This window comes from Caretta caretta, chromosome 10 (assembly GCF_965140235.1).
Source record: "Caretta caretta isolate rCarCar2 chromosome 10, rCarCar1.hap1, whole genome shotgun sequence".
Taxonomy (NCBI): Eukaryota; Metazoa; Chordata; order Testudines; family Cheloniidae; genus Caretta; species Caretta caretta.
Genome location: NC_134215.1, coordinates 18,039,384 through 18,061,618, shown reverse-complemented (window position 1 = coordinate 18,061,618; position 22,235 = coordinate 18,039,384). Strand labels below are relative to the sequence as shown.

Sequence of the window (22,235 nt, the reverse complement as noted above, 5' to 3'; positions counted from 1 at the left end):
TACAGGTCTTCTGAACAGGTGTCAACATTACAAAATCCTCCACCGCAACTGGTGCAGTTTGGCTGCCGTGCTGACATCCTCAGCAGAGAAGCTAAGGACTCAATAGGTGTGATTACTTCACTACTCACAGGAGTGGTCCCCACAAGGGAAGTCTGAACACAAGGCGCCACAAATCCCCTTCACGTAGCATCACTGAGGAGCCGAAGCAATCTCCCCACTCACCTTGTTCCATAAACTTTATCCCCTTACCTTCAAGCATAACTATAGTGCCTCCTCTCCAAGGAGAGGTGTCTCTCTCATAGACAACTTCTGTTGAGTTCTGATGATCAGATTGATGCCTGGACAGAATAGCTTACTTGGCTTCATGCCTGAACATCTCAAAATATGGCCCTTCATTCTCCTAATATGCTAATAAGTCAATAGAACAAGCGCTCCGTCCATGGGTGCAGGTTTCTCTCCTAGCACAGCAGCCACTTTTCTGAGACTCACTAAGGTTCATAAGGGGAAGTTAAGGGCTGAACCCAATCGCAACAGGATGTGACCTGGGCTGCCCTGTAGATTTACAGCAAGGCTGGTTCTCAGAAATGAAAGGGTGCAGGAGATCCACCTGCCCAGCTGTATTTGCAATAGATGTACTTACGAAATGGCCTGCACCTACTGCTCCATTGTCCTCGATTCTGCTGGTTTTATAGTTTCTCATATACAGTATTTCCTTCTTGATCATAACACAAGCAGCATCACTGCATTCTGCATACTAAAACCCAGGGCATGGTACGCTACGTATGCTGCAGCTGCACTTTATTAACATTACGGAACAAGGGACAAAGAGAGGTGAGAAGCCACCCTAGATCTTCTGATTCTCTTTTATGGCTGCCAGCATGACATTTTTACAACTCTGGTGGCAAAATGCAAACCTACGCCTTCTAACCAGTCACCTCAGCCAAAGGCAGATGTCGTTTCTCTTTTGTAGAAGAAATCACCATGGTTCATTTTCTTTGCATCAGCTTAAGTGTCATTTTAAAAACAAAGTAAAACGGTCTCAACAGAAAAGCTGATTTGGATGAGAGCGGAAGCTATGGAACATATGCAAGGGGTTAGGCATGATGTCGTGCACAGATGATGAGGGAGAAAAAGTTCAATCCTTAATGCTAGTCATGAGTTTTCATGCCTGTTTCACGTGTCTCTTTGTGCCCATACACTGATACCTGCAAAATGTATTGTTGATGGGATGGGCACTCTCAGCATGTGCTGTGTTTTTCATTTGTTAACACAATGGGGCCATGATGCTGATTGGGGCATCTGGACAAATAATAACAATAATAAAGAATTAAAACATTTGTCAAGTGCGCTCCTAATTCAGTATCCCCCAGAGCCTGTGCATCCCAGGATCCCCTGGCTGCAGAACTCACCTCCGGGCTGGCTGCAGAATTGCTTGGTGAGTTTGTACCCTAACATGCTGTAATGATGTTGCCTTTGGTGGGACACTTCTGAGAGTACCAATTCAGGACAAATTGCTGAGAGCAGGGCAATTACAACCCAAGGCTGGGGTTCCTTTGCACACCAAGGCAAACCAAACAAGCCAGAGAGAGAGGACTTTGGTTTTACCCCACTGGCTAACCATAAGTCACACAAGCAATTCCCTTAGACACCCCAGTTTCCAGTATCATCACCAGTGACACTCATTATGGGGGCGAATGGTTATGAAAACCAATATCCCAGTAAAAGAAAAACAGTTCTCCCAATCCCAAAGGACCAAGCCCCAGACCCAGGTCAATATACAAGTCAGATCTTACCCACAAATCACACTGTTGCCAATCCTTTAGCATCTAAAATCTAAAGGTTTATTCATAAAAGGAAAAAGATATAGATGAGAGCTAGAGTTGGTTAAATGGAATCAATTACATACAGTAATGGCAAAGTTCTTGGTTCAGGCTTGTAGCAGTGTTGGAATAAACTGCAGGTTCAAATCAAGTCTCTGGAGTACATCCACAGCTGGGATGGGTCATTCAGTCCTTTGTTCAGAGCTTCAGTTTGTAGCCAAATTCCTCCAGAGGCAAGAAACAGGATTGAAGACAAGATGGAGGAGATGCAGCAGCCTGTTAGCCTCTTGCCCATGGAAGGACACCTTTTGTTCTTACTGTGGAAAATCACAGTAGCAAGATGAAGGCTGGAGTCACATATCCATGCATGACACAGTTTGCAGGCCGACGCCATTGTTTACATGTTAGTTTGAACATTCCCAGGAAAGCTCAGATGTGGATTGGCGTCTCCCAAAGTCCATTGTCAGTTAAGTGTTTCTTGACTGGGCACTTACTGAGAATAGTCCCTTCTCAAGAAGCTGACCAAATGCTTCACTGAGGCTACTTAGACTCAAAACACATTGATATACAAGTACATAGCCAATATTCATAACGTCAACTATAGAAATGACAGACCCATACAGAGAGCATAATCATAATCAGCAAAGCATAACCTTTCCATAGACACCTTACACGACAACCTTTGTACAATATTTGCCGCAAATATATAACAGTGGTTGCAACAATGATCTATACAGTCACAGGTTATGTCAGTAATGTCACACATGCATTTGGCTCACTAAATTTGGGATGAAAGGCAAGTCTAAACGCTGCCACTCCAGATAACCCGAAAGCTCCCAGTCAACAAAAGAAACAGACTGAAAAGCGAAGGCCCTCCCCTGGGGCACCATGGCAGCTGGCCTATGAAGCTTCCATGAGCTTCACAAGCTCTGCAGCTGTGGTGGAGACTTCTTGCTCCATCCCAGCAGTGCTGGGGATTACATGGCTGCCTATGTTTTCCGCTTTTCTGGCATAGTCACAGACTCCACTGGGCACGGGGATATTGTGAGGAGCCTGCTGTCTGTGGGGGAATGACATTCAGTCGGCTTGGGGAGGCTTTTAAAGAGAGGCGTGACCTGACTTATTTGCTTTCATCCTGGGAAACAGCCTTGTCCTTGTCAGCCAAGGAGAAGCAGACAGCAGCAAGTGGCCCCCCGAGGCTAAAGATTTACCTGCTCCCAAACCCAGCAGTAAATGGAGAAGGAGAGAGGGCCTGCCTAGGTCCACTGACAAACAGGTCCCCCTGTCAACAACAGCCCCCCTTGCAACCAGGCGTTGAGGAAGGGGAAAGGTACACATTCAAATTTCTATTGATCAAATCAGCCCAGTTCTGTGCGTATTGGAGCTAACTTTGGCCCAAGTGCTGCAATAACTCCTGTGAGCTTGCTGCAGGCACTCACCTGCACAGCGTGGGATGCCACTGAGCCCTTGTGCTGGGTATGGCTCCAAGTGCTGTTGATGTCTTTGGAGATCCCTGTCTTGAATTTTATTAAGCTCTTCACCCTAGGCAGAAATGTTTGGAGAGGAGGTTTTTCAACAGCCAGGATGTATTACTCCAGGCACTCTCTGCTCTAATGTGCTGTCAAATATTAACGTCTATTACATCCCAAATACAAATGGATTTCAAAATATCAAAGTGTTTCAAATATTGTCTCCTTAAATAGAGAATTCACACTAAAATCACAGCATTAGACAAAGAGAGAGACATGTTCACAAAAGGATCCAAATAAAGACTGACCAATAAAAAGGTCTCCTCACAATAAAGGTGGTTAGTCTAATTCATTATTTTCCCATGAGCCATCAAATGAAAGGTCATATACAGTAGCTCTTACGTAGTCCTTACTCAGACAATCCTCAACGGAAATAATCAAATAATTAAAATAGTTAGCTCTTATATAGAGCTTTCTATCCCTAGATTGTGAAGCGCTTTACAAAGGAGTTCAGTATCATTAGCTCAATTTTACAGATGGGGAAACTGAGGTACGGGGAGAATTGACTTGCCCAAGGTCACCTAGCAATCTAGGGACAGAGCTAGGAATAGATTCCCTGTCTCCTGAATCCCCAGTCTAGTACTCTCTCTCTCTTCTCTCCCCCACTAAGCCTGGAGAAACAACTCAGCATGAAATCCACTCCTGCACAGAGGGCCTGCATCAGTCCTATGAACCACATAAACCCTTCAAATGTAAATCAATGTCATGTCATATCCATCAGTATAATATTTGAACAGGTTCTGGGGAGTTTTCCATTGGAGGGGACCTTGTTTGCCTCCCACGCAGACTCCTCTATAGATGGCTGTGTCCTGACAATGGTGCACTCTGATTCACAGCCCCTCATCCTTTAGCAGAGGCTCAGGGCCACACGGGAGATGATCACATTTGAACAAATCATTTCTTGAAGCACACTCACCCAAACCCTTTTTCACACTCTCATTCCTTTTGTGGGTGGCTTTTCTGCACCTGTCTTTATCTGTGATCTGTTTATTCAGGACTGTTATCTATGACCCGCAAGGGAGGCATACTTTTTGAGTTAGGAGCTGGCTTTGCATTTGTTAATGCCTGCCATGCATCAGTTTCCTCTTACAGGCAGTTCTTATTGGCACGCTGACACATTCCGCATAATGAGTGACTGATGCTCTGTGAACATAGTTCTTTGTGGAGCTGACTGGATCTTAATCTTCTTTGCATTAAAGCAATGCATGCTACTTTCACCTAGCCCCTACCTGATTTTGCTACTACATAATACAGACTAGGTCGGGTGACCGTTTTTCACTTTGATGTAGTGGTCTGTATGCATTTATTAGGTTCCTGGCAGCATAAATCTGGCCCCTTTCACTTCTAAATAGGTCTGGTGAGGTTGAAATATACAGTAAAATGTCATCCTCATAATAGACATTTTCCCTGTTTACTCGTCATCATTTGCACTTGCTCCTGCAGCACAGGGAGGGAAGGGGCTGGTTTAATTTAACAACAAAAACATCTGTGTGCACCTGTTTCCTTGCTGATGGCAGCAGTACAGTGTTGAGCAAAGGTTCAGGAGTTAAGTGATGGTGCTAAACCATCAGGGGAACCAAACTTTGGGCTCACTTTACCCCTTGATGTGCACGCCCCACTCTAATTGACTGTGCTGACTTGCCCCACCATTTTAGCAATGTTTTCGGACCTTATTCAGCCAGACCGACCAGTGGTGGCTTTTTCAGGAGTGTTGCCTTTAGTGGGAATTTTGCCTGAGTACAGGCCGGAGGATTGGATCTTTAGTTTGTATTGTAGATTTTGTCAGCAGAGTATCCGAAATTAAAGTAAACATTTCTTCATGTGATAGAGAGAGAAATGAAGCCCCAAATGCTTAGTCATATCAATGGACTCCTTAGTACTATCACTCAATAGCTAATCAAGTCAGCCAACCCCTCTGCATTCAGCCTGGGATTTTCAGAGCAGCCTAAGGTCCAGATTGCGACCCAGCCAGCGTGATGCCAAAGAAGTGTAGGGGAACACTTTACCGGCAACACAGGTAGCTCATGGGAGAGGAAGCAGACACCACAAAGTTGCTATATCCCCCCTCATGCAAGTGAGTGAGAGAGGCTAGAACTTAGAGGGGAAAGGCCAGAGCATTAGCTCCACCCCACCCCCAGCCAGGCCAGCATCCTGGTTCCAGTGTGCACCACGGAACATATGCCACACACAGCTGAGTTTACTCCCTCCATGGGCAGTGCAACAACATGCTCCCTTGTTCAGGGCTTGTGCCAAAGCTAAGGTTCGGCCAAAGGGAATGAGGCTCCCATCTGCACTGAATTTCCATAGAAGTTAGGTGTTTAATTCCCTTAAGCTCCTTTTGGAAATCCCACCTGAAACCATTATTAAAAACGATTATGACATGTATTTATTTATTGGTATTGCAGTAGTGTGCAGAGACCCCCAGACAATTTGGGCCCCTGTTGTGCTAGGCTCTGTACACCATAGCAAGAGAAAAGCATTGCTTAACGCATAAATTGTATGAGACACTTCTGTATGTTTTCCAGATCAATCAGCTCTCGTGCCTCTACTTAGGTCAGTGATTGGATAGAAAAATAAAATGTTTAATTCCTCTACGATGCGATGTTTGAAGTGCTGCCAACTACAAACTTCACACGAGAAACTGCTCTCGGATGCTGTATATTGTGTTCTGTTTAGGCACTAGAAATCAACCCATTCACCTCATTTCTAGGTTTGATCTCCTCAAACCTGAAGATATTAGTAGGCTAATCAATCCGTTTTCTTCTGTCTTTGTATTGTCTATATGCAAAATTCCTATTTGTCTTCCTAAAACTACTGATCTGTTGTTCAGCAGATACTTAACATATCTAAGGAACGAATAAACGGCTGTAAATCCCTCATCCCATTTCCCAAATGCATCCAGCACCCCTTGTTCACAAATGTTCGTACAATACCTGAAATAAAGTCACATCATCGTTTCAGTATTTAGTGTAACTGAGTGGTTTATCTTTGAGCTGTACAAATTTGGAGAATAAAACAATGACCACACTCCCTACCAAGTGCATAAAACATTAAAGAAAATGGTTCTATGTTCACCGAAATGAAGACGGGACTAATTATAATCACACTAACCATAAAAAGGTTTTGGTTAAAGTCTCGTACATATATTTGGGCAATTCAACAATGCAAACTCTTTGTCCCTCTTGATAGAATCTGTCTAAAACATGCAATCAAACAACACAGCCACTGTAAGGTTTCATTAATAGTTATATGTCTCTGGATTGTCATTTGTCAAGTTATTTGAATGATTTACTAGTCACCGAGTGTCGCTGGAGGAGCCTTTTGTTCTGTTCCATCTAGTCTGTTAAAAATGTCACGCATTTGGACAAGGTCATTCAGTGCTCGGTCCTTTGCTCACGAGGGAATTCTTCACCCTTGGGGGATTATAAGTGGCTATTTTAAAATCCAAGGCACAATTTTATTGACTTAGCTGGACTTTTATTTAGGTCTTGTTTGCCCTGAGTCTTGTTTCTGCGTGTGTTTGCTGCACTGAAGCAACCCAGAGGGTGCTCGCATTAAGGATGCTCAACAAAATGAAGGGAAGGCTTGACATTCAGGTGAACATTGAAACAGCACTCTCAGAATTGCTTGAAGCTGCATGGCAGTGAGTAGCGAGCTGCCGCATCTAACAGGAGCACTCGTCTGCCACGCGCTTTGTTCTGCTGAACATATTGCAACGTGAAACTCAAAGGCCCATACCCTCAACTGCACCAGAGCTCCCCCAGCACAGTCTAAGGGGCAGGGTGAGAAAGGAGCATGAACGGGCAAGCAACTTCTAACCTTTGCTCTTCCCTGAAGCTGGGGCTTGCTGGGTTCATCATGGCTGCTCTAAATTACAGCTGGCTGCAACTGCATGTAAGGGGCCATTCTACAGCCATGGTGCATCAAAGCAGCACAGAGAGTCTGGAGCAAGTCAGGATCTGGCCCCACAAATCAATCCAAGTTCATCCAAGATTCACTTGGCAGGTTGTTGAACCTTAGTCAGCCTTTCACCAAAACCTGGGCTGAGTTTTGAGTCTGTAATGAAATCTGAAACCAGGCCAGTTCTCTGCTTGTGCCCAGGCTAGATCTAGATTGAATGACTCCAGGAGAAATCTGCACTGGGGACCTCTATTAGTGTCAGTGTGATTGATGGTGTGACTACACCAGGCCCAATTCTGCCCTGACTAGCATCCCATTCAAACCCATTGGTTCAAACAGGATCACATGGGGTATAACTCTGGGCACAAAGTGGCCTTTTTATTATGTGCTGGACTGCTGTCCATATAGGCAGTTACACTGTGGTAAAGTCAAAGGGAACCATGCACTTGGATCAAAGTTTAGTGAAATAGTACTGTCAGTTATAATCTGTCATTGATTGCCCGTGGCTCTGTGTATAGTGGCATGTAATCTGTCATAGATTGCCTGTGTTTCTCTATAGATTCACATATAATTCGTCATCAACTGCATGTGATCTAGTCCTATGTAATATGTCACTGATTGCCCAGGGCTCTGTGTACATTCACGTGCAATCTGTTGTAGATTGCACATGGAGCCCAACACTTCTGACATAGTCATCTTTAAGAATATACTTTAGTTGAAATAAAACTCATATTATGCAGCTGTGGTAGAGGCACACAAACATCCAAAAGATTAGTATACATCCTCTCATCCTTTTATATGTGAAAAAACCAATTGCTGTGATAATACCAGGTTTCAGAGGAACAGCCGTGTTAGTCTGTATTCGCAAAAAGAAAAGGAGTACTTGTGGCACCTTAGAGACTAACCAATTTATTTGAGCATGAGCTTTCGTGAGCTACAGCTCACTTCATCCTGTAGCTCACGAAAGCTCATGCTCAAATAAATTGGTTAGTCTCTAAGGTGCCACAAGTACTCCTTTTCTTTTTGTGATAATACCTGCACTCGTAATTCATTCTGTTCAGTAAAAGTCTTTAAAGTGGTTATAGAAAGAATAAAAGAACACAACCCAATATAATATCATTACAGCCATACATGTCCATCAACATAATCACCTTGGTTTCCCTCAGAAGCTACAGAGCACCTTCTACAGTGAAGCAAGTGATTCTTGAAGCCAAAGAAAGCAAAGTTAACATGAATTCCATACAAAACTGCGCTCAACATGTGCCTGGCAAAGTAAAAAAGAAACAGAACACATCAATGTTCCTTAGGACAACTCAAATCAAACAGCTGGAAAGCAGAGACAGTGCTAAACTTTTCTGCAATGCCAAAGTCTTTGCATTTTAACCAGAGGTGAGCACGAGCTGCAAAATTTGGATCCACGTCCAAAATTCTCCAAAAGATTAAAGGGATTTGGATCCAGGGTGTTGTCCAGCTCCTCTCAATCTTTAACAGTTACCAAAAGAAAACCAGCCAACATGTGCCAATCACTTCACTGAAGGCCATTAATAGAGATACGTTCTGGCATATTTACTACATTAACACATTTTCAATTCAGATTGTTTGAATGATATATTACCGTATACTGCATATAAGTCTGAAACTGTGAATAAGATCTTAAATGTCAGGTAATTCATGAGTCAATGAGAGTTTTCTCTGAGTAAACACTGAGCAAGATCTTCAGGATTTGGCATAATACATTATTATTAATAATAATTGCCAATCATAGCAAATTTTACCAGATTGCTAGTAGGTTTGTAATGTAAATAAATGTTCAGTAGAAACTGGGATGAAATGGCCACATTCATGATTTAATCCCTGGTCTCCAGAGGTGAAAATCTAATGCATTAAGCTTTCCTCCCTGGGTGGCTTTAATGCTACCTTTCCCATACACCAGACAACAGCTCATTGATGCAATTTGTCTTTTTAATTTTTCTGGTGTGCAAAGGCAAAATTTTTTCAAAAGTGAAACAAGTTTTAGCAATAAACCAGGAGGACAAATGGTGTAAAGTGGGTGTGGCCAATTTAATTCATTATATAAAATGCTTCTACACTCACATACCAGACTGAATAATGATATTTACTAAGAAAAAGAAAAAGAAAGAAAGAAATGGCGCTTATGTCACAATGCCTCTTAAGAATGTAGAAATGGCATCAAATGCATTATTGACAATAAAAGGGAAAATGTACAGAGGAAAAATTGATTAGTAGATTTCCTTGTCACTAACTGAGCGATATATAAGCTGTGACAAAACACTCACAGTTTTCATCTCTTTTATTCCAGTGACAAACAGATATTTCAAAGGAAGAATGAGGCATTGATGGAAAGATATACTGATGGGTCGAAAAGGCCTATCACCTTTAGAAGATTTTCCAAGAGCACTAACTTAAGAGTACACACTTTTATCCTACTATTTTCATAAGCCTTCTATTCATGTAAGACATGAGCTTCACCCTGATGGTTGCTTAAGCTGTTAGATAGCATGCAGATTGAAAATCTTTCACCTGCTCTGTCTGAAATTCTTCCGTGGATTATATAACAATTCACATGGCTGCTCAAGGTTACTCATAAAACCTTGTTGACAAGACAAAATCTTGTTGTGAGTTGCAATCTAAAAGCTTCAATAAATATTATGGTTCATGTAGCATCTGCAGGAGAGCAACATATGTTCTGAATTCTGATGAATTAGTAGCTTGTGCACTGTGTTTTTTGTATTTATGACAAGTGATAAGCAAATACAACCGGTGTGCCTGTGAACTAATTTAGCAGGCTTTTTTATTCTTCAAGTTTCAGCTCCCCAACAAAAAAGAATTGCTTTCTGATGCATTATCCCTTTGTGCTTGTTATGTTATCAGATTCTCACATTATTTATAAACAAAATTATTTTTGTCACTTAGTTTTGAAAGATAAAATAAGGTCTCCCTTTGTAGCAAATATCTCATAGAATCTGGTTCTCATATAAACAGAGCAGAAGGAAGTGACAACATGACAGTAATCGTATTGTAAACATTACTTTCAGATCCCACAGAAGTCTGCAAGTCACCTTTCAATATCCTGCCAAGGTGAGAGTACAATAGTAGGGGGATATTAGTGATGCGAGTGTGTGTTGGGGGAGATTTAGCCTCATTCATTATTAGTCATTCCTTTAGTTCATTTGCACACTTTGGGCCAGGGGTGTGACTTGGCTATTCAGGATGCATAAGTGAGCAGCATTCTCTCATCTCTACTGTGGTCATTGTAGGTCCTGCAGTTCTCCATTGGCTGTATGAGAAAATATGAGTAGTCTAAAAAGCTGTAAGGTTTGAATACTGTTATCGTGTAATTGGGCTATGGTGCACCAAGTGGGGGAAACACACAGGGAGGGGTCAGGTCTTGCCTCCAGAGTGTCAGAGGCCTAGGGCAGGGGTTGGAGAGCAAGCCCACCCTGCACTCACCCTTCAGCGGCTTCTGTCCCACATGGCTGGGCCAGCTCCCCATTCTGGCCTGCTGACACTGGTCACAGAGTGCAGACCTGGCTCTCCCACAACCTTGCCCCACCCCCTTCCTAGCCCTGGCTCCACCAAATCACCTTCCTGGAGTTGGGCTGTATTAGCCAAAAAGTGGTTGGGGCATGGCTCCACAACCTATGAGCATTACCACAACTAGCGCAGAAGACTAGGAGTCAGGGCTCACTCCTCCTGAGTTCTGTTTCCAGCTATGTCACTAACTTACTGTGTGACCTTGGGTGAGGCATTTAGGCCCTGATTCAGCAAAGGCCTTATACACAGCTCTTTGACTCACTTAACCCATCTGTAAAATAAGGCGAATAATTCCCCTTCCTTCATGGAGATGTTGTGAGACACAATTAACCTTGGTAATACAGCATTCTGAGATCCTCAGAACGAAGGGGCTAGAGGGGTTTGATGTATTAGTACTAGGAGACTGTCTCAACAACGCTGTGGAGGCACCAGTTGCAGCTCTAGCATTAAAGCTGAACTGTGTTTTGCATTTAATCCCTTTGAGCATACTGTCATAGCAACATGGTAATTATCTATTTCTGTTCTCATTCCCCCACCCAAAACAGGAAACTGGTGCCGTTAACATCATAAGCCCACCCACAATATTATGAATTAATGCAGCATAGGCCACAGATAACATTTAAAAGACCATGAGATCACATGCTTTTTCTGGCCTCTCAAGTTGGAGCTTTGCTTTGATGATGTAAACAAATAGAAAAGCACTTCTTAAGTGCTCTAACAGTGCACAGTATCTGTAGAAGTGATTTTAGTGCCATGGTTTAGTTCCATGATCAGACTCTTAGCTCCTAAGGACCCAGTTCTGCAAGGCACTTAAGCACATGCCTAACTTTACACACGTAAACACTCAAATTGACTTTAATGTGGCTTCTCACAAGCTCAAAGGTAGGCACATGCTTTGTGCCTTGCTGAACTGGACCCTACATGAGCCTTCCATAAGGAGTCCTATTATCCCAAGCTTCTCCACCTGCTCAGGTGCAGTGAGCAGAAGAGCTTAATTCCATAACTGCTGGCTGTAGGGCAGGAGCTCTGCATGATGCCATAGTCCCCTTGAGCTCACATTTATAAATAAGGACTGCAGTGTGACACGAGGAGACAGATTCAGTGTCTGGTCTTTGACACCTTCACTGACACTTTAATAACAGAATATGACCTGTGCTAACCATATGTTAGGGTTGTCCACTATGGATAAACAAGAGCCTGGTGCCAAATACCAAGCAATCTGTGACACCTTCAGCATGAGGGAATTTGCAGTGGTATCATGAAAAAGAAAACTACCATTGTGTCTTCAGCATTCAGGCATTGGTCTTAGGAAAGCATCTAGCTTTATTTTCCTCTCTCCGGAGCTGTGTGCAGTCTTTGAGACTATTCGTTTGTCATCATGGAAGAGAGGAATTGACACATCATTAAGATGGGAGAGACATGGTAGGAATTCAATGGAGCCTAGAGTTTTTAAAAATCCAAAGATTTTTAGAAGGATTTTAAAGTGATCAACAGAAGCACAAGGGACAACATTGTGCAAAAAATTGCAATATTCTTAAAGAGGAATGAATATTACATGGACAACTTAAAATGTCCATTAGTTTAATATTTATTTAGTATTAGATTCCGATACCCTTATTCACTTTAAATAGCACCTTACTCCACAAATAGTCAATGGAGCGACTTGCAGAGTAAGGCACTACTTAGTACAACTAAGGGGATCTCAGTCTAGCACTCATTCTTTTAAATTCTGATTTTTTTTCAAAGCACAGTGATAATAAATGTGTTTGCATTTAACCGATTTAGCAAAGTCTAAATCCAGTCGACTCAACCAAGTTAGTATAAAAGAGGAACATATAGTGGAGCAGTGAGGTCATTGTTGAAGCATCACGTGTGAACTATGTGGACAAATTGGAGAAAGTCCAGAGAAGAGCAACAAAAACTATGAAAGGTCTAGAAAACATGAAGGAAGATTGAACAAATTGGGTTTGTTTAGTCTAGAGCAGAGAAGACTGAGTGGGGGACATGATAAAAGTTTTCAAGTACATAAAAGATTGTTATGAGGAGGGAAAAATTATTCTCATTAACCTCTGAGGATAGGACAAGGAGCAATGGGCTTAAATTGCAATAAGGGCAGTTTAGGTTGGACATTAGGAAAAACTTTCTAAGTCTAAGTCTCAGGGAGGTTAAGCACTGGAATAAATTGCCCAGGGAGGTTGTGGAATCTCCATCACTGGAGATTTTTAAGAGCAGGTTAGACAAACACCTGTCAGGGATGGTCTAGATAATACTTAGACCTGCCATGAGTACAAGGCACTGGACTAGATGACTTTTTGAGGTCCCTTCCAGTCCTACAATTCTATGATTCACACTGAGAACACACCAGGAATAAATTCATCTCCTTGCCTCCAAGCTGAGCAGTGACTGGTGGGTGGCTTGCCAGTGGCATTGTAAAGAGCACAAATGCATTTAAAGTGCTAGAAACTGTGTTTATAGTCTGGGTATGGAAAAGGTGTTTTAAACAGCTGGAAAACACCAGTGCTTGTGGCTTGCACTTGCTTTCATTCATATGTGGGATGTGTGCCCGACTCCACCGTCAATCCAACAAATCCATATATTTAACTGTTTGTTAAATGAACACCAGTCACACGTCTCTTTGGAACTGGACTCTATTTTTGGCTCCTCCATTTTAGGCATTGTTGCTTACATGAACTGAAAACGCCTGAGGAATTCACATAGGTTAAATGCCATAGCTCTGAACCTAGAGGCAAAAAATGGTTGGCAGACATTTCAAGCTCTCAGTGGCTGCCTTGCAAGGAATTTGTGGTATAAGTAGCGGTTGCATGCTCCCTGCATGCTGGAGAGAGCAGGGAAGCATGTCCGGTGCCTCTGATGGCGTGGTGCAGCTCCAAGTGACTTGCATAAGCCCATAAAGCAACCTGTAGCAGAATCAGGATTAAAACTCGGGGCTTTCTAGGTTCCAGTCTGAAGCTCATACTATGTCTCCTAGACCAACCCATCATATAGGGAAGTGAGTCCAATTGTACATGCACTGCCCTCCACAGCTCCTCCTACTAGTATTGCGGAAGATGCTATGTCCTAGCCTCCATCCCATGGCTCCTTGTCCCCCCAGGGAGGTATTATCAGGGAGCAGTGGCTACACTCAGGAGAACAATGGGGCTGCGATCACTGTTCCCTCTAAGCTGTGCGCGTGCACACAGATCCTAAACCCCACGCACACGGCGAAACACCGCGTGCACAACAATTTGCATAGAAGAAATTTTTTGTGCGCACGGCCTGTCAAAAATTAGAGGGAACATTGGCTGCGATTATGGCTGGCCATAGCGGGAGGATATAAGGAAAAACTCTGTGCTCTCCTCGTCTCTCTCTCTCTCTCTCTCTCACACACACACACACACACACACTCTTTGTCTCTCTCTCTTATATTCAGGAAAAGTGTTTACTAAGAGATTATTTTTCTCCACCCCTTTGTGCACACTGACAAGAAGTTCCAATGTATAAGTGTCAGACAAACTGGAGACCCTTACTCATCCTAATTGGCCAAGTCACAAACACTAGCTCAGTGGTTTGAGCATTGGCCTGCTAAACCCAGGGTTGTGAGTTCAATCCTTGAGTGGGCCATTTAGGGATCTGGGGCAAAAATTGGGGATTGGCCCTGCTGCAAGGAGGGGGTTGGACTAGATGACCTCCTGAGGTCCCTTCCAACCCTAACCCTCTATGATTCTATGAAACAGAACAGTAAATAAGTAACGAACTACATGGGTCAAATTCTCCTTACATTCTACCCTGACTTATCTCTCACAGGAAGCTAATGGGAGTTTTGCCCGTAGTCAGTGTAGAATCTGGTCCTGTAGCAGATGATTTTCTAAATACTTTGAGAAAATACAAATACATACACAAACCATAAGGCCTAGGCTTAGTACTGTTAAAACCAATGGTAAGACTCTGACTGATTGAGTTATTATGGTGTTAGGCATGGGATAAATAAATTAGATACATCTAGATAAGACTAGCAGAAGAACAAAAGAAAGATCACAAGAAATATAAATTAGAATGAGAGCAAGATATTCCCTAGGTGAAGCCATATAACTGTTGCCACCAACAGTGCAATAGTATTTTAAATTACAGCGATGGGAGTTTTCATCAAAGAGACCTACTAGACAAGATTTCTTTCAAGATATATGTTGGGCACGTTTTGGCCAATATTGTGCTCAATAAGTTCGAAGGTCATTAACAGAGTGAGACGCTCATTTTCTCTGTATCATAAAAAAAAGTTCGGAGTAGTTTTAATTCCTGTTTGTTAACTCTTACAGGTTCTGAGTGCTCTTTAGTGACCCACAAAAATTGCATCCATTTATAGAGTATAATAAACTGAAAATAGGAGGCTAGTCTGCAGACAAAAGGCTATTGCAAAAGGCAGAGCTTTGCTCAGAGCGTGAGTACATACAGTTTTGATCGTATGTGAGCAGTCACCACCGTATTTTAAATATCGCACACGGTAAATTCTACCTCAGCTGGTATAAACTTCAGTTCCACCAAAGTCAAGGGAATGAAGCCAACTTACACCAGCTGAGAATTGGGACCCTTATATATCATTTTTATCTTAGATGACAAAATCACAGACATCAAGCTAGTATCTCAAATAACCATGTTATCTTCCCAGTCTTGCACATGACAAGACAAACTACTGGACCGGGCAGTGTCCTGTGGGCCCTGTAGATAAGTCGTTTGGATTTGCTTCTGAGGAGAGACACGGCCCAGAAGCTTTTTAAGTTCTTAAAAATCATCCTTCCCTATTCACAATACCCAGCTCAGAATTGCCTGTTGCCTTCCTCGGTTTGGTCTTCCTCCTGCAGAGTGAACAGCGGTGGCTGCAGCGAGGGCATATTTTGACAGCTTTGGAGCAGGACACATCAGAATACTTAGGTTTCAGAGTAGCAGCTGTGTTAGTCTGTATCTGCCAAAAGAAAAGGAGTATTTGTGGCACCTTAGAGACTAACAAGTTTATTTGAGCATAAGTTTTCGTGAGCTACAGCTCACTTCATCTAGGCTTGAATAAAGATTGGGAGTGGATGGGTCATTACACAAAGTAAAACTATTTCCCCATGTTTATTCCACCCCCCACCCAATGTTCTTGTCAACTGCTGGAAATGGCCCACCTTGATTATCACTACAAAAGGTTCCCCCCCCTCCCCGCTCTCCTGCTGGTAATAGCTCACCTTACCTGATCACTCTTGTTACAGTGTGTATGGTAACACCCATTGTTTCATGTTCTCTGTGTATATAAATCTCCCCACTGTATTTTCCACTGAATGCATCCGATGAAGTGAGCTGTAGCTCACGAAAGCTTATGCTCAAATAAATTGGTTAGTCTCTAAGGTGCCACAAGTACTCCTTTTCTTTTATCAGAATACTTGTTACCACAACAGCAACACTGGGGTCTGTAATTGGCTCCCTCAGCAGTGGTACTAGTTAAGCCCCTGGTTTGTGGTGCACCTTTCGAGAGTGGGGGCCAGATATCCGGTCCCACTGAGGATGGTGGAAAGCAGCTAAGGCTGGCAGAAACTGAGCTGGGAACAGGTAAGGAGAGCAGCAGCTAAGCTGCATGAACCCATGCACGCTGTGCAGTCAAGGTTTTGTAAACTATGCCCCTTCTCCCCACTGAAGGATGAGAAACCCTTCCCATTTGAGGGGAGAATGGTGATCAGGCCCTAGATTATTATAAGAGTGTTGAGTTGCCTTGTCCTCATGGAAACAATTTGTATTTTTTAATGCAAGGGTTTGGGATCCCATGGCACGCTTGCATAGGTCCTTATAATTTTATTACAAGAGCCAAAGAGGTGTATATTCTGTGACTCAAGAAACAGTTGAAAGTAGCCATATGTGGCCAGTCAGCCAAGTGACTGCCTAGAAACAATCCCCCTCCATTTTTCAGATGTTTGTGAGGCATCTGCACTAATCTAATCCGTTTTGCTCTGTTAATGAACAAAAGATGAGCCTGACCACAAACTCCATTTGTGCACAAATGGTATAACAGGACTACACAGCACACAATGAGGGCTTAGAAATCTATTTGCCCTCTGCCTGCCATTGAAGGCTGAGCAGCTAGCATTAGTCAATTTCTGATAATGGCTGAAAAGCATAAACAAGAAGAAAATACCACAGCCTCATGGCATCTGTATAATCATCACAAAATCCAAGCTGAGGCACAGATCAAATTAAATGTTTCTGAGTACCCCTCTACAGGGTTTCCCTTTGCATCATTCCTAACCTTTTGTACAGCCATGTTACAATCCCCCACGCAGGTTTTTAATAACAAAAGTCTAAAAATAGGGCATGGTTCTTCTCTCACTTACGCTAGTGAGAACCAGGAGTCATTCCACTGAAATAAATGGTGCTGTACTAGGTATGAAAACCAGTGTGAAAGAGAGCAGAGTCAGGCCCATAATATTAAATATACTGGTGCAAATGCTCCACTCTAAGACATGGAAGTAACAAATCCTGCTATGGTACATAAAGCAGCAGTTATTCACCTTACACATTACATACACTCTGAGCTATGTTTACTATTCAAACACACTACTAGAGAAATTATTTTACAGTCTGACAACCTAGACATGGATGTGCTTTAATGCACTGTATTAAATTCAATGTAGTATATTGTTTTCAGCCATTCATGACAGTGTATTTGGAGTGAATTCTTCAATTGTTAGTACAGACATGGGCAAAGAAACTGGCTTTGCGCTGAGATTTCCTGTCCTTTGATGTTTCCATCCCTCAGTCAACCCAAATGTGTTAAAAAAAAAGCGTTTTGTCTCTGACCTGTTTTTGCTGTAAGTATGCAGCGTGCAATGTTTTCAGAGGCCACCCACATCTCAAGGGCAACCAGAACACCAGGCTGTCTCTATAATTCAGAAGCAAATTCCATGACCGCTTTATAACACAAACATGTTCAGAGAATCTCTGTACAAACCGGTTTCTTTGAGAATATTGGTCTTAGAAAAGAATAATACCTATGAAAGCACTACACCATGCCTTGTCTAGCTTTAAGTCCTGACGTAATGGCTGGGGGACCGGGAGACTGTCTAACTCAGGGGAGCTATCACTTTTATATTAATAATAAATAATAATAAACTTATCTGTAAATTCCTAACTTTGATTGCATATTTGCCATTCTTTTCTTGCAGCAATTTCTAAATGTTGCTTAATAATACAAAGGCCTTAATATCCAGTATTTGTAGGCTTTTGGAATAGAGTATTCAATATCATGATCATTTTTTAAAAGTTGTATTTGTTTCTCACATAGATAAATAGATGCATATGTTGTAATACTATGAGTCTCTTGTTCTGGAATCCTTGAGATATTTACAGGTATGTTTTTGGTTTTACATTTTAACAAATGTACTTTGTAGTCTTATTTTATAGTGAATGATCTATTACAAGAGTGATGAAGTCATGCTTAAAATATCTTATTTTGAACAAATAATCTTTAAAAGCAAGAACATTTTGATCAATGTCATAACTGACAGGACGTCTTATAGTATAGTAGAATTTTACTTCTTTCACTGACGACATTAGCAACCATTTAGTCATGTGGATCCAATCTCACTTTCCAAAATTTTATTTTAATCGGCTCCTAACCCAAACTCTAGGTACATCACAATTTTAAAATAGTATTTAATACAACCTCTTACAAGTCTATGGAAAGCTTATTGACAAGTCTCACCCACACCCAACATACCCCGTCACATTAACTTGCCTCTTTCCCAAATGGCCAATAGAAAAGATGGGCTTTGCAACACATGATTAAAAAGGCTGGGTTCTATCAACCAAGAGGCTGTGAATTCTGAAGTTGAGGACACTTTATAACAAATGCCCTTCCAGCTGCTTCCTCTCTTTCCAGGCAAGAGGGCTCCAGTTCAAGGACCTTCACTGATTGTGCCTGCAGCCATTTCACTTAGGGAGGCACGCTGTCCCTTAGGGTAGCCACATCGCAAACCATGTAAATCTTTACAGGTTAAAGCCAATGCCTCCAACTCCATCTGGAAGCTTACTGACAGCCAATGTAAGTACAGTGTCCTGGTGATGTGTTCGCTGCTAACATGTCTAGTAGGTGAGTGGCCATGTTCTGCATTAGCGTCAGTGACTAGATAGTTTCACCGTGTAGCCCCAGGTACAGCATATTACAATAGCCTAATCTTGAGGTGATAAATTTGTGGATAAGCCCAGCAATGTCAGCACCAGATAAAGAAGGTCACACTCATTTCATCAAGAGCAGATGGGGAAAAAACACTACATTTGCCTTAAGTACAGCCACATCAGAAGACTTCCAACATTTATGACACAATTGCTGAGGTTCAGACCAAGATTTCTGTCACTTGTGCTCTAGCCACTTCCCTTCCTGCTTCACCTCTCACACGTCATTAGTAAACTGAAGTGACCTGTGAGGATGAAGCCAGAGGAAAAAGTGTTGTAATGCCATTACCAGTAGCTGAGAGCAAAAGACCATTATGAAATCCTACCATGCTGGCAATAGTGATCAATCAGTTGACCAACGTTCTCTCTCAAAGCTGCCTGGCAGCTCATTTTATTCCATCAATCCTTATAGGGTGAACCATCAAAACAGGATTCTTGCCCCAATAAAACATCTGGGTGGCTGGTAACCCTGCATCTGGGTAAGAATTATTCAGGTTGTGGTGTATGGTGAATCACTGCAAAGAACACTTTACAGAACAATCTTAAATCACTAAAAAAAATAGTTTTTTTTAAATTGAAATCTCCTAGACAACACTTCCATCTAAAATCAACATTCCAAGCTAAAATTATAATCTCTACTCACAAGCTAAACACCAAACCCAATATATGCCTGCCTGCCTCTGAGTAGAGCCAACTACCACATGGCAGCCATGAAAAATGCAGAGATCCCAGCAGCCAGTTCCTATTGACTGATGTGATTACCCATCCCTTACAGTCAGGGGTAAAAGGAATTTAAAGGATTTACCAATACTCCAGAGTCCTGAGTAGGGGGCGTGGCCTCGACTGGAAGAGGCGGGGCCTCAACCGGAAGAGGCGGGGCCTTTAAATACCCAGGCCCTTTAAATCAAGATTTAAAGGCCCCAGGGCTCTGGCTGCGGCTGGGAGCCCCTGGGCCTTTAAATCACCCCTAGAGCTACCAGCTGCAGAGGTAGCTGGGAGCCCTGGGGCTCAGGGGCGATTTAAAGGGCCCTGGGATCTGGCCGCTGCTACCGCAGCTGAGCTCCGGGCTCTTTAAATCACTGCTGAGTCCCTAAATCGCTACCCCAGGGCTCCAGCAGCTGGGTCAGGGGGCACTTTAAAGGGCCTGGGGCTCCTGCTGCTGCGGGAAGCTTGGGGAAGCCAATCTGGTCCGGCATGGCGTACTGGCTCTTGCTGGTACGCCAGACCATACCGGCTTACTTTCAGCTCTACTTACAGTGAACAGTGGGGCTTTCAGCTGTGAGGATCAAATTGGAGATTGCTCTTGCAATGATCTTGGAAGCTTTGACAAGCAACAAAGAACTCTGCACCTATAATGACACATGCCTACAAGTAAAGGATGATACAGCTTGCTGGAGTACTAACAAGAGCCAATAATAATTTAACTCCTTAGCACCAAAACACCTGTTAGAATGATCTATGATGGCAAAAGGCAGATTTAACCACTACATGTACATATACCAGATTGGGAATATCAATTTCATGGACTTGCTTACAATGATCATCTAACAGCCAAAAAGGCAATTTCTACCACTGTTGGGACTCTTCTGTCAGAATGATTTTCCAATGGAAAAGTCACTTTCTGCTAAATCAAAAATTTCCACAAATTGCTGGGAAGCCCGGTCTTCCAGCTCCCCAAAATTAGACTATTAGCCTACGGGGTTGATGTTTTTATGATAAATGATGTCTATTCATTTCACAGGTCCTAAAATCCACATGTAAGTGTTCTGCTTTGTGACTTCACAGACATCTTAAATACTAACAGGTTTCGAGCTAATAATACTGTAATGAGAAAAGGATTATAGTGGATTAAGCTAAATCAGAAAAAAACACTCTTATTCCAGAATAAAAAAGTGTCTACACAGGGCCTTACACCGAAATAATGATTCCACAACAGTTATTTCAGTCAATTTCCAAGTACAGATAAGCCCTTTGCTAAGAAACTTAAGAAAAACAAGTTGATGATGTCTGCAATATTTCTGCAGAATGTGTGTGGCATGTACAGGGTACAATATGGAACATGTCAAGAACACCAATTGCCCCACGCTGCTTTACAGATCCAAAAAGTCTGCCAATGAGCAAGTGTTTAAAAAAATCCTCTCCCTACTGAACAGATGAGCACAAGTGTAAAAGGGATGCAGAATGGGCCAGTGGATAGAGAATGGAACCAGGAGATCTAGATCCCATTCCAGGCAAACATTTACATCAAATCAATGCATTAACCAGGGCAGAGAACACCATTAGCTCAATACTAATGTAAGTCATATCTGAGCTAGTCACAGCTTCCTGGGGTTCATCCAGGAAGTCTGTTTGAACAGTTCACTTCCTTTTACTCCCACTCCCCGTGAACTCAGTGATTTAGACGAGTTAAAGCCAATGGGTCGAGTGGGTCCAGTAGGCGAGTGAAGAGACTAAGGACTGTGGACCAAATTATACTTTGTTTAAACAATGTAAATGACTTCAGTGATGTCCACTTCAACTCATTAGAAGTCAATGGAGTTTCTCCAGATCGACACGGGTGTAGCTGAGAACAGAATTTATCCCACTGCCTGTCCAATTAGATGGTTTTGTTGTTTCTGTTTATATAAAGAGCCTTTGTGACTATTGATAGGGAGCATACAAAAAGTTTCTATTGAAGATCTACTTTTTTTGACCAAATTTAAGGCGGGGAAAGGGGGCAGGGAAATCATCCTCTTGCAGAAACCTTAAATGCCAAGTTTTAGCTAGGAATGAATTTTTACAGATGACTTATAAGCCCCCTGTAAAAGAGGTTTTATATTGGTAGTGCTAACAACACTTCAATAATAGTGGCATGAGCAGTACCTCTGAGATGCCCTGTTTCTCACCTTCTGATTCCCTCCTTTGCAAAGAAGTCACACAAAAAATGCTACTCCCCACTTGTGAGCCAGCTTTTCAATAATTTCTCCACCACTGTTCGGTTTGTCTGTAAGAAACAGTGCTTGATATGCTACAACTTTTAATCTTGAACAACAAAAGGATTCTATTTCTAATCTGGCAAACAAGCTAAATGCTCTCCATTCAACAGAAAGGATGAAAACTAGCTTAGCAAACAAGAACTATGTTTAGTGGCAGATAAGGTTGGAACAGGACACACTCCCTCCACCCAAAACCTTAACTTTTTGTTTCCATGATTCAAGAGGAAAGACTTTTACATTCCTTTCCATCTTCATACAAC

At 42.4% G+C, this 22,235-nt stretch overlaps 1 protein-coding gene across 3 annotated transcripts in view; it reads right to left on the bottom strand.

The window, feature by feature from the left end:
- Positions 1–1,818: 1,818 nt before the first annotated feature.
- The window catches only part of COQ7 (coenzyme Q7, hydroxylase), a 29,994-nt gene continuing 9,577 nt past the window's right edge, over positions 1,819–22,235 (bottom strand). For 2 of the 3 annotated variants that reach the window (XM_048866215.1, XM_048866218.2), the window contains exon 6: positions 1,819–3,362. In XM_048866215.1, the coding sequence (XP_048722172.1) occupies positions 3,174–3,362 (189 nt within the window). In that variant the 3' untranslated portion in view covers positions 1,819–3,173. The remainder of the gene's footprint in view (positions 3,363–22,235) is intronic. The other variant, XM_048866216.2, reaches the window with a different exon arrangement.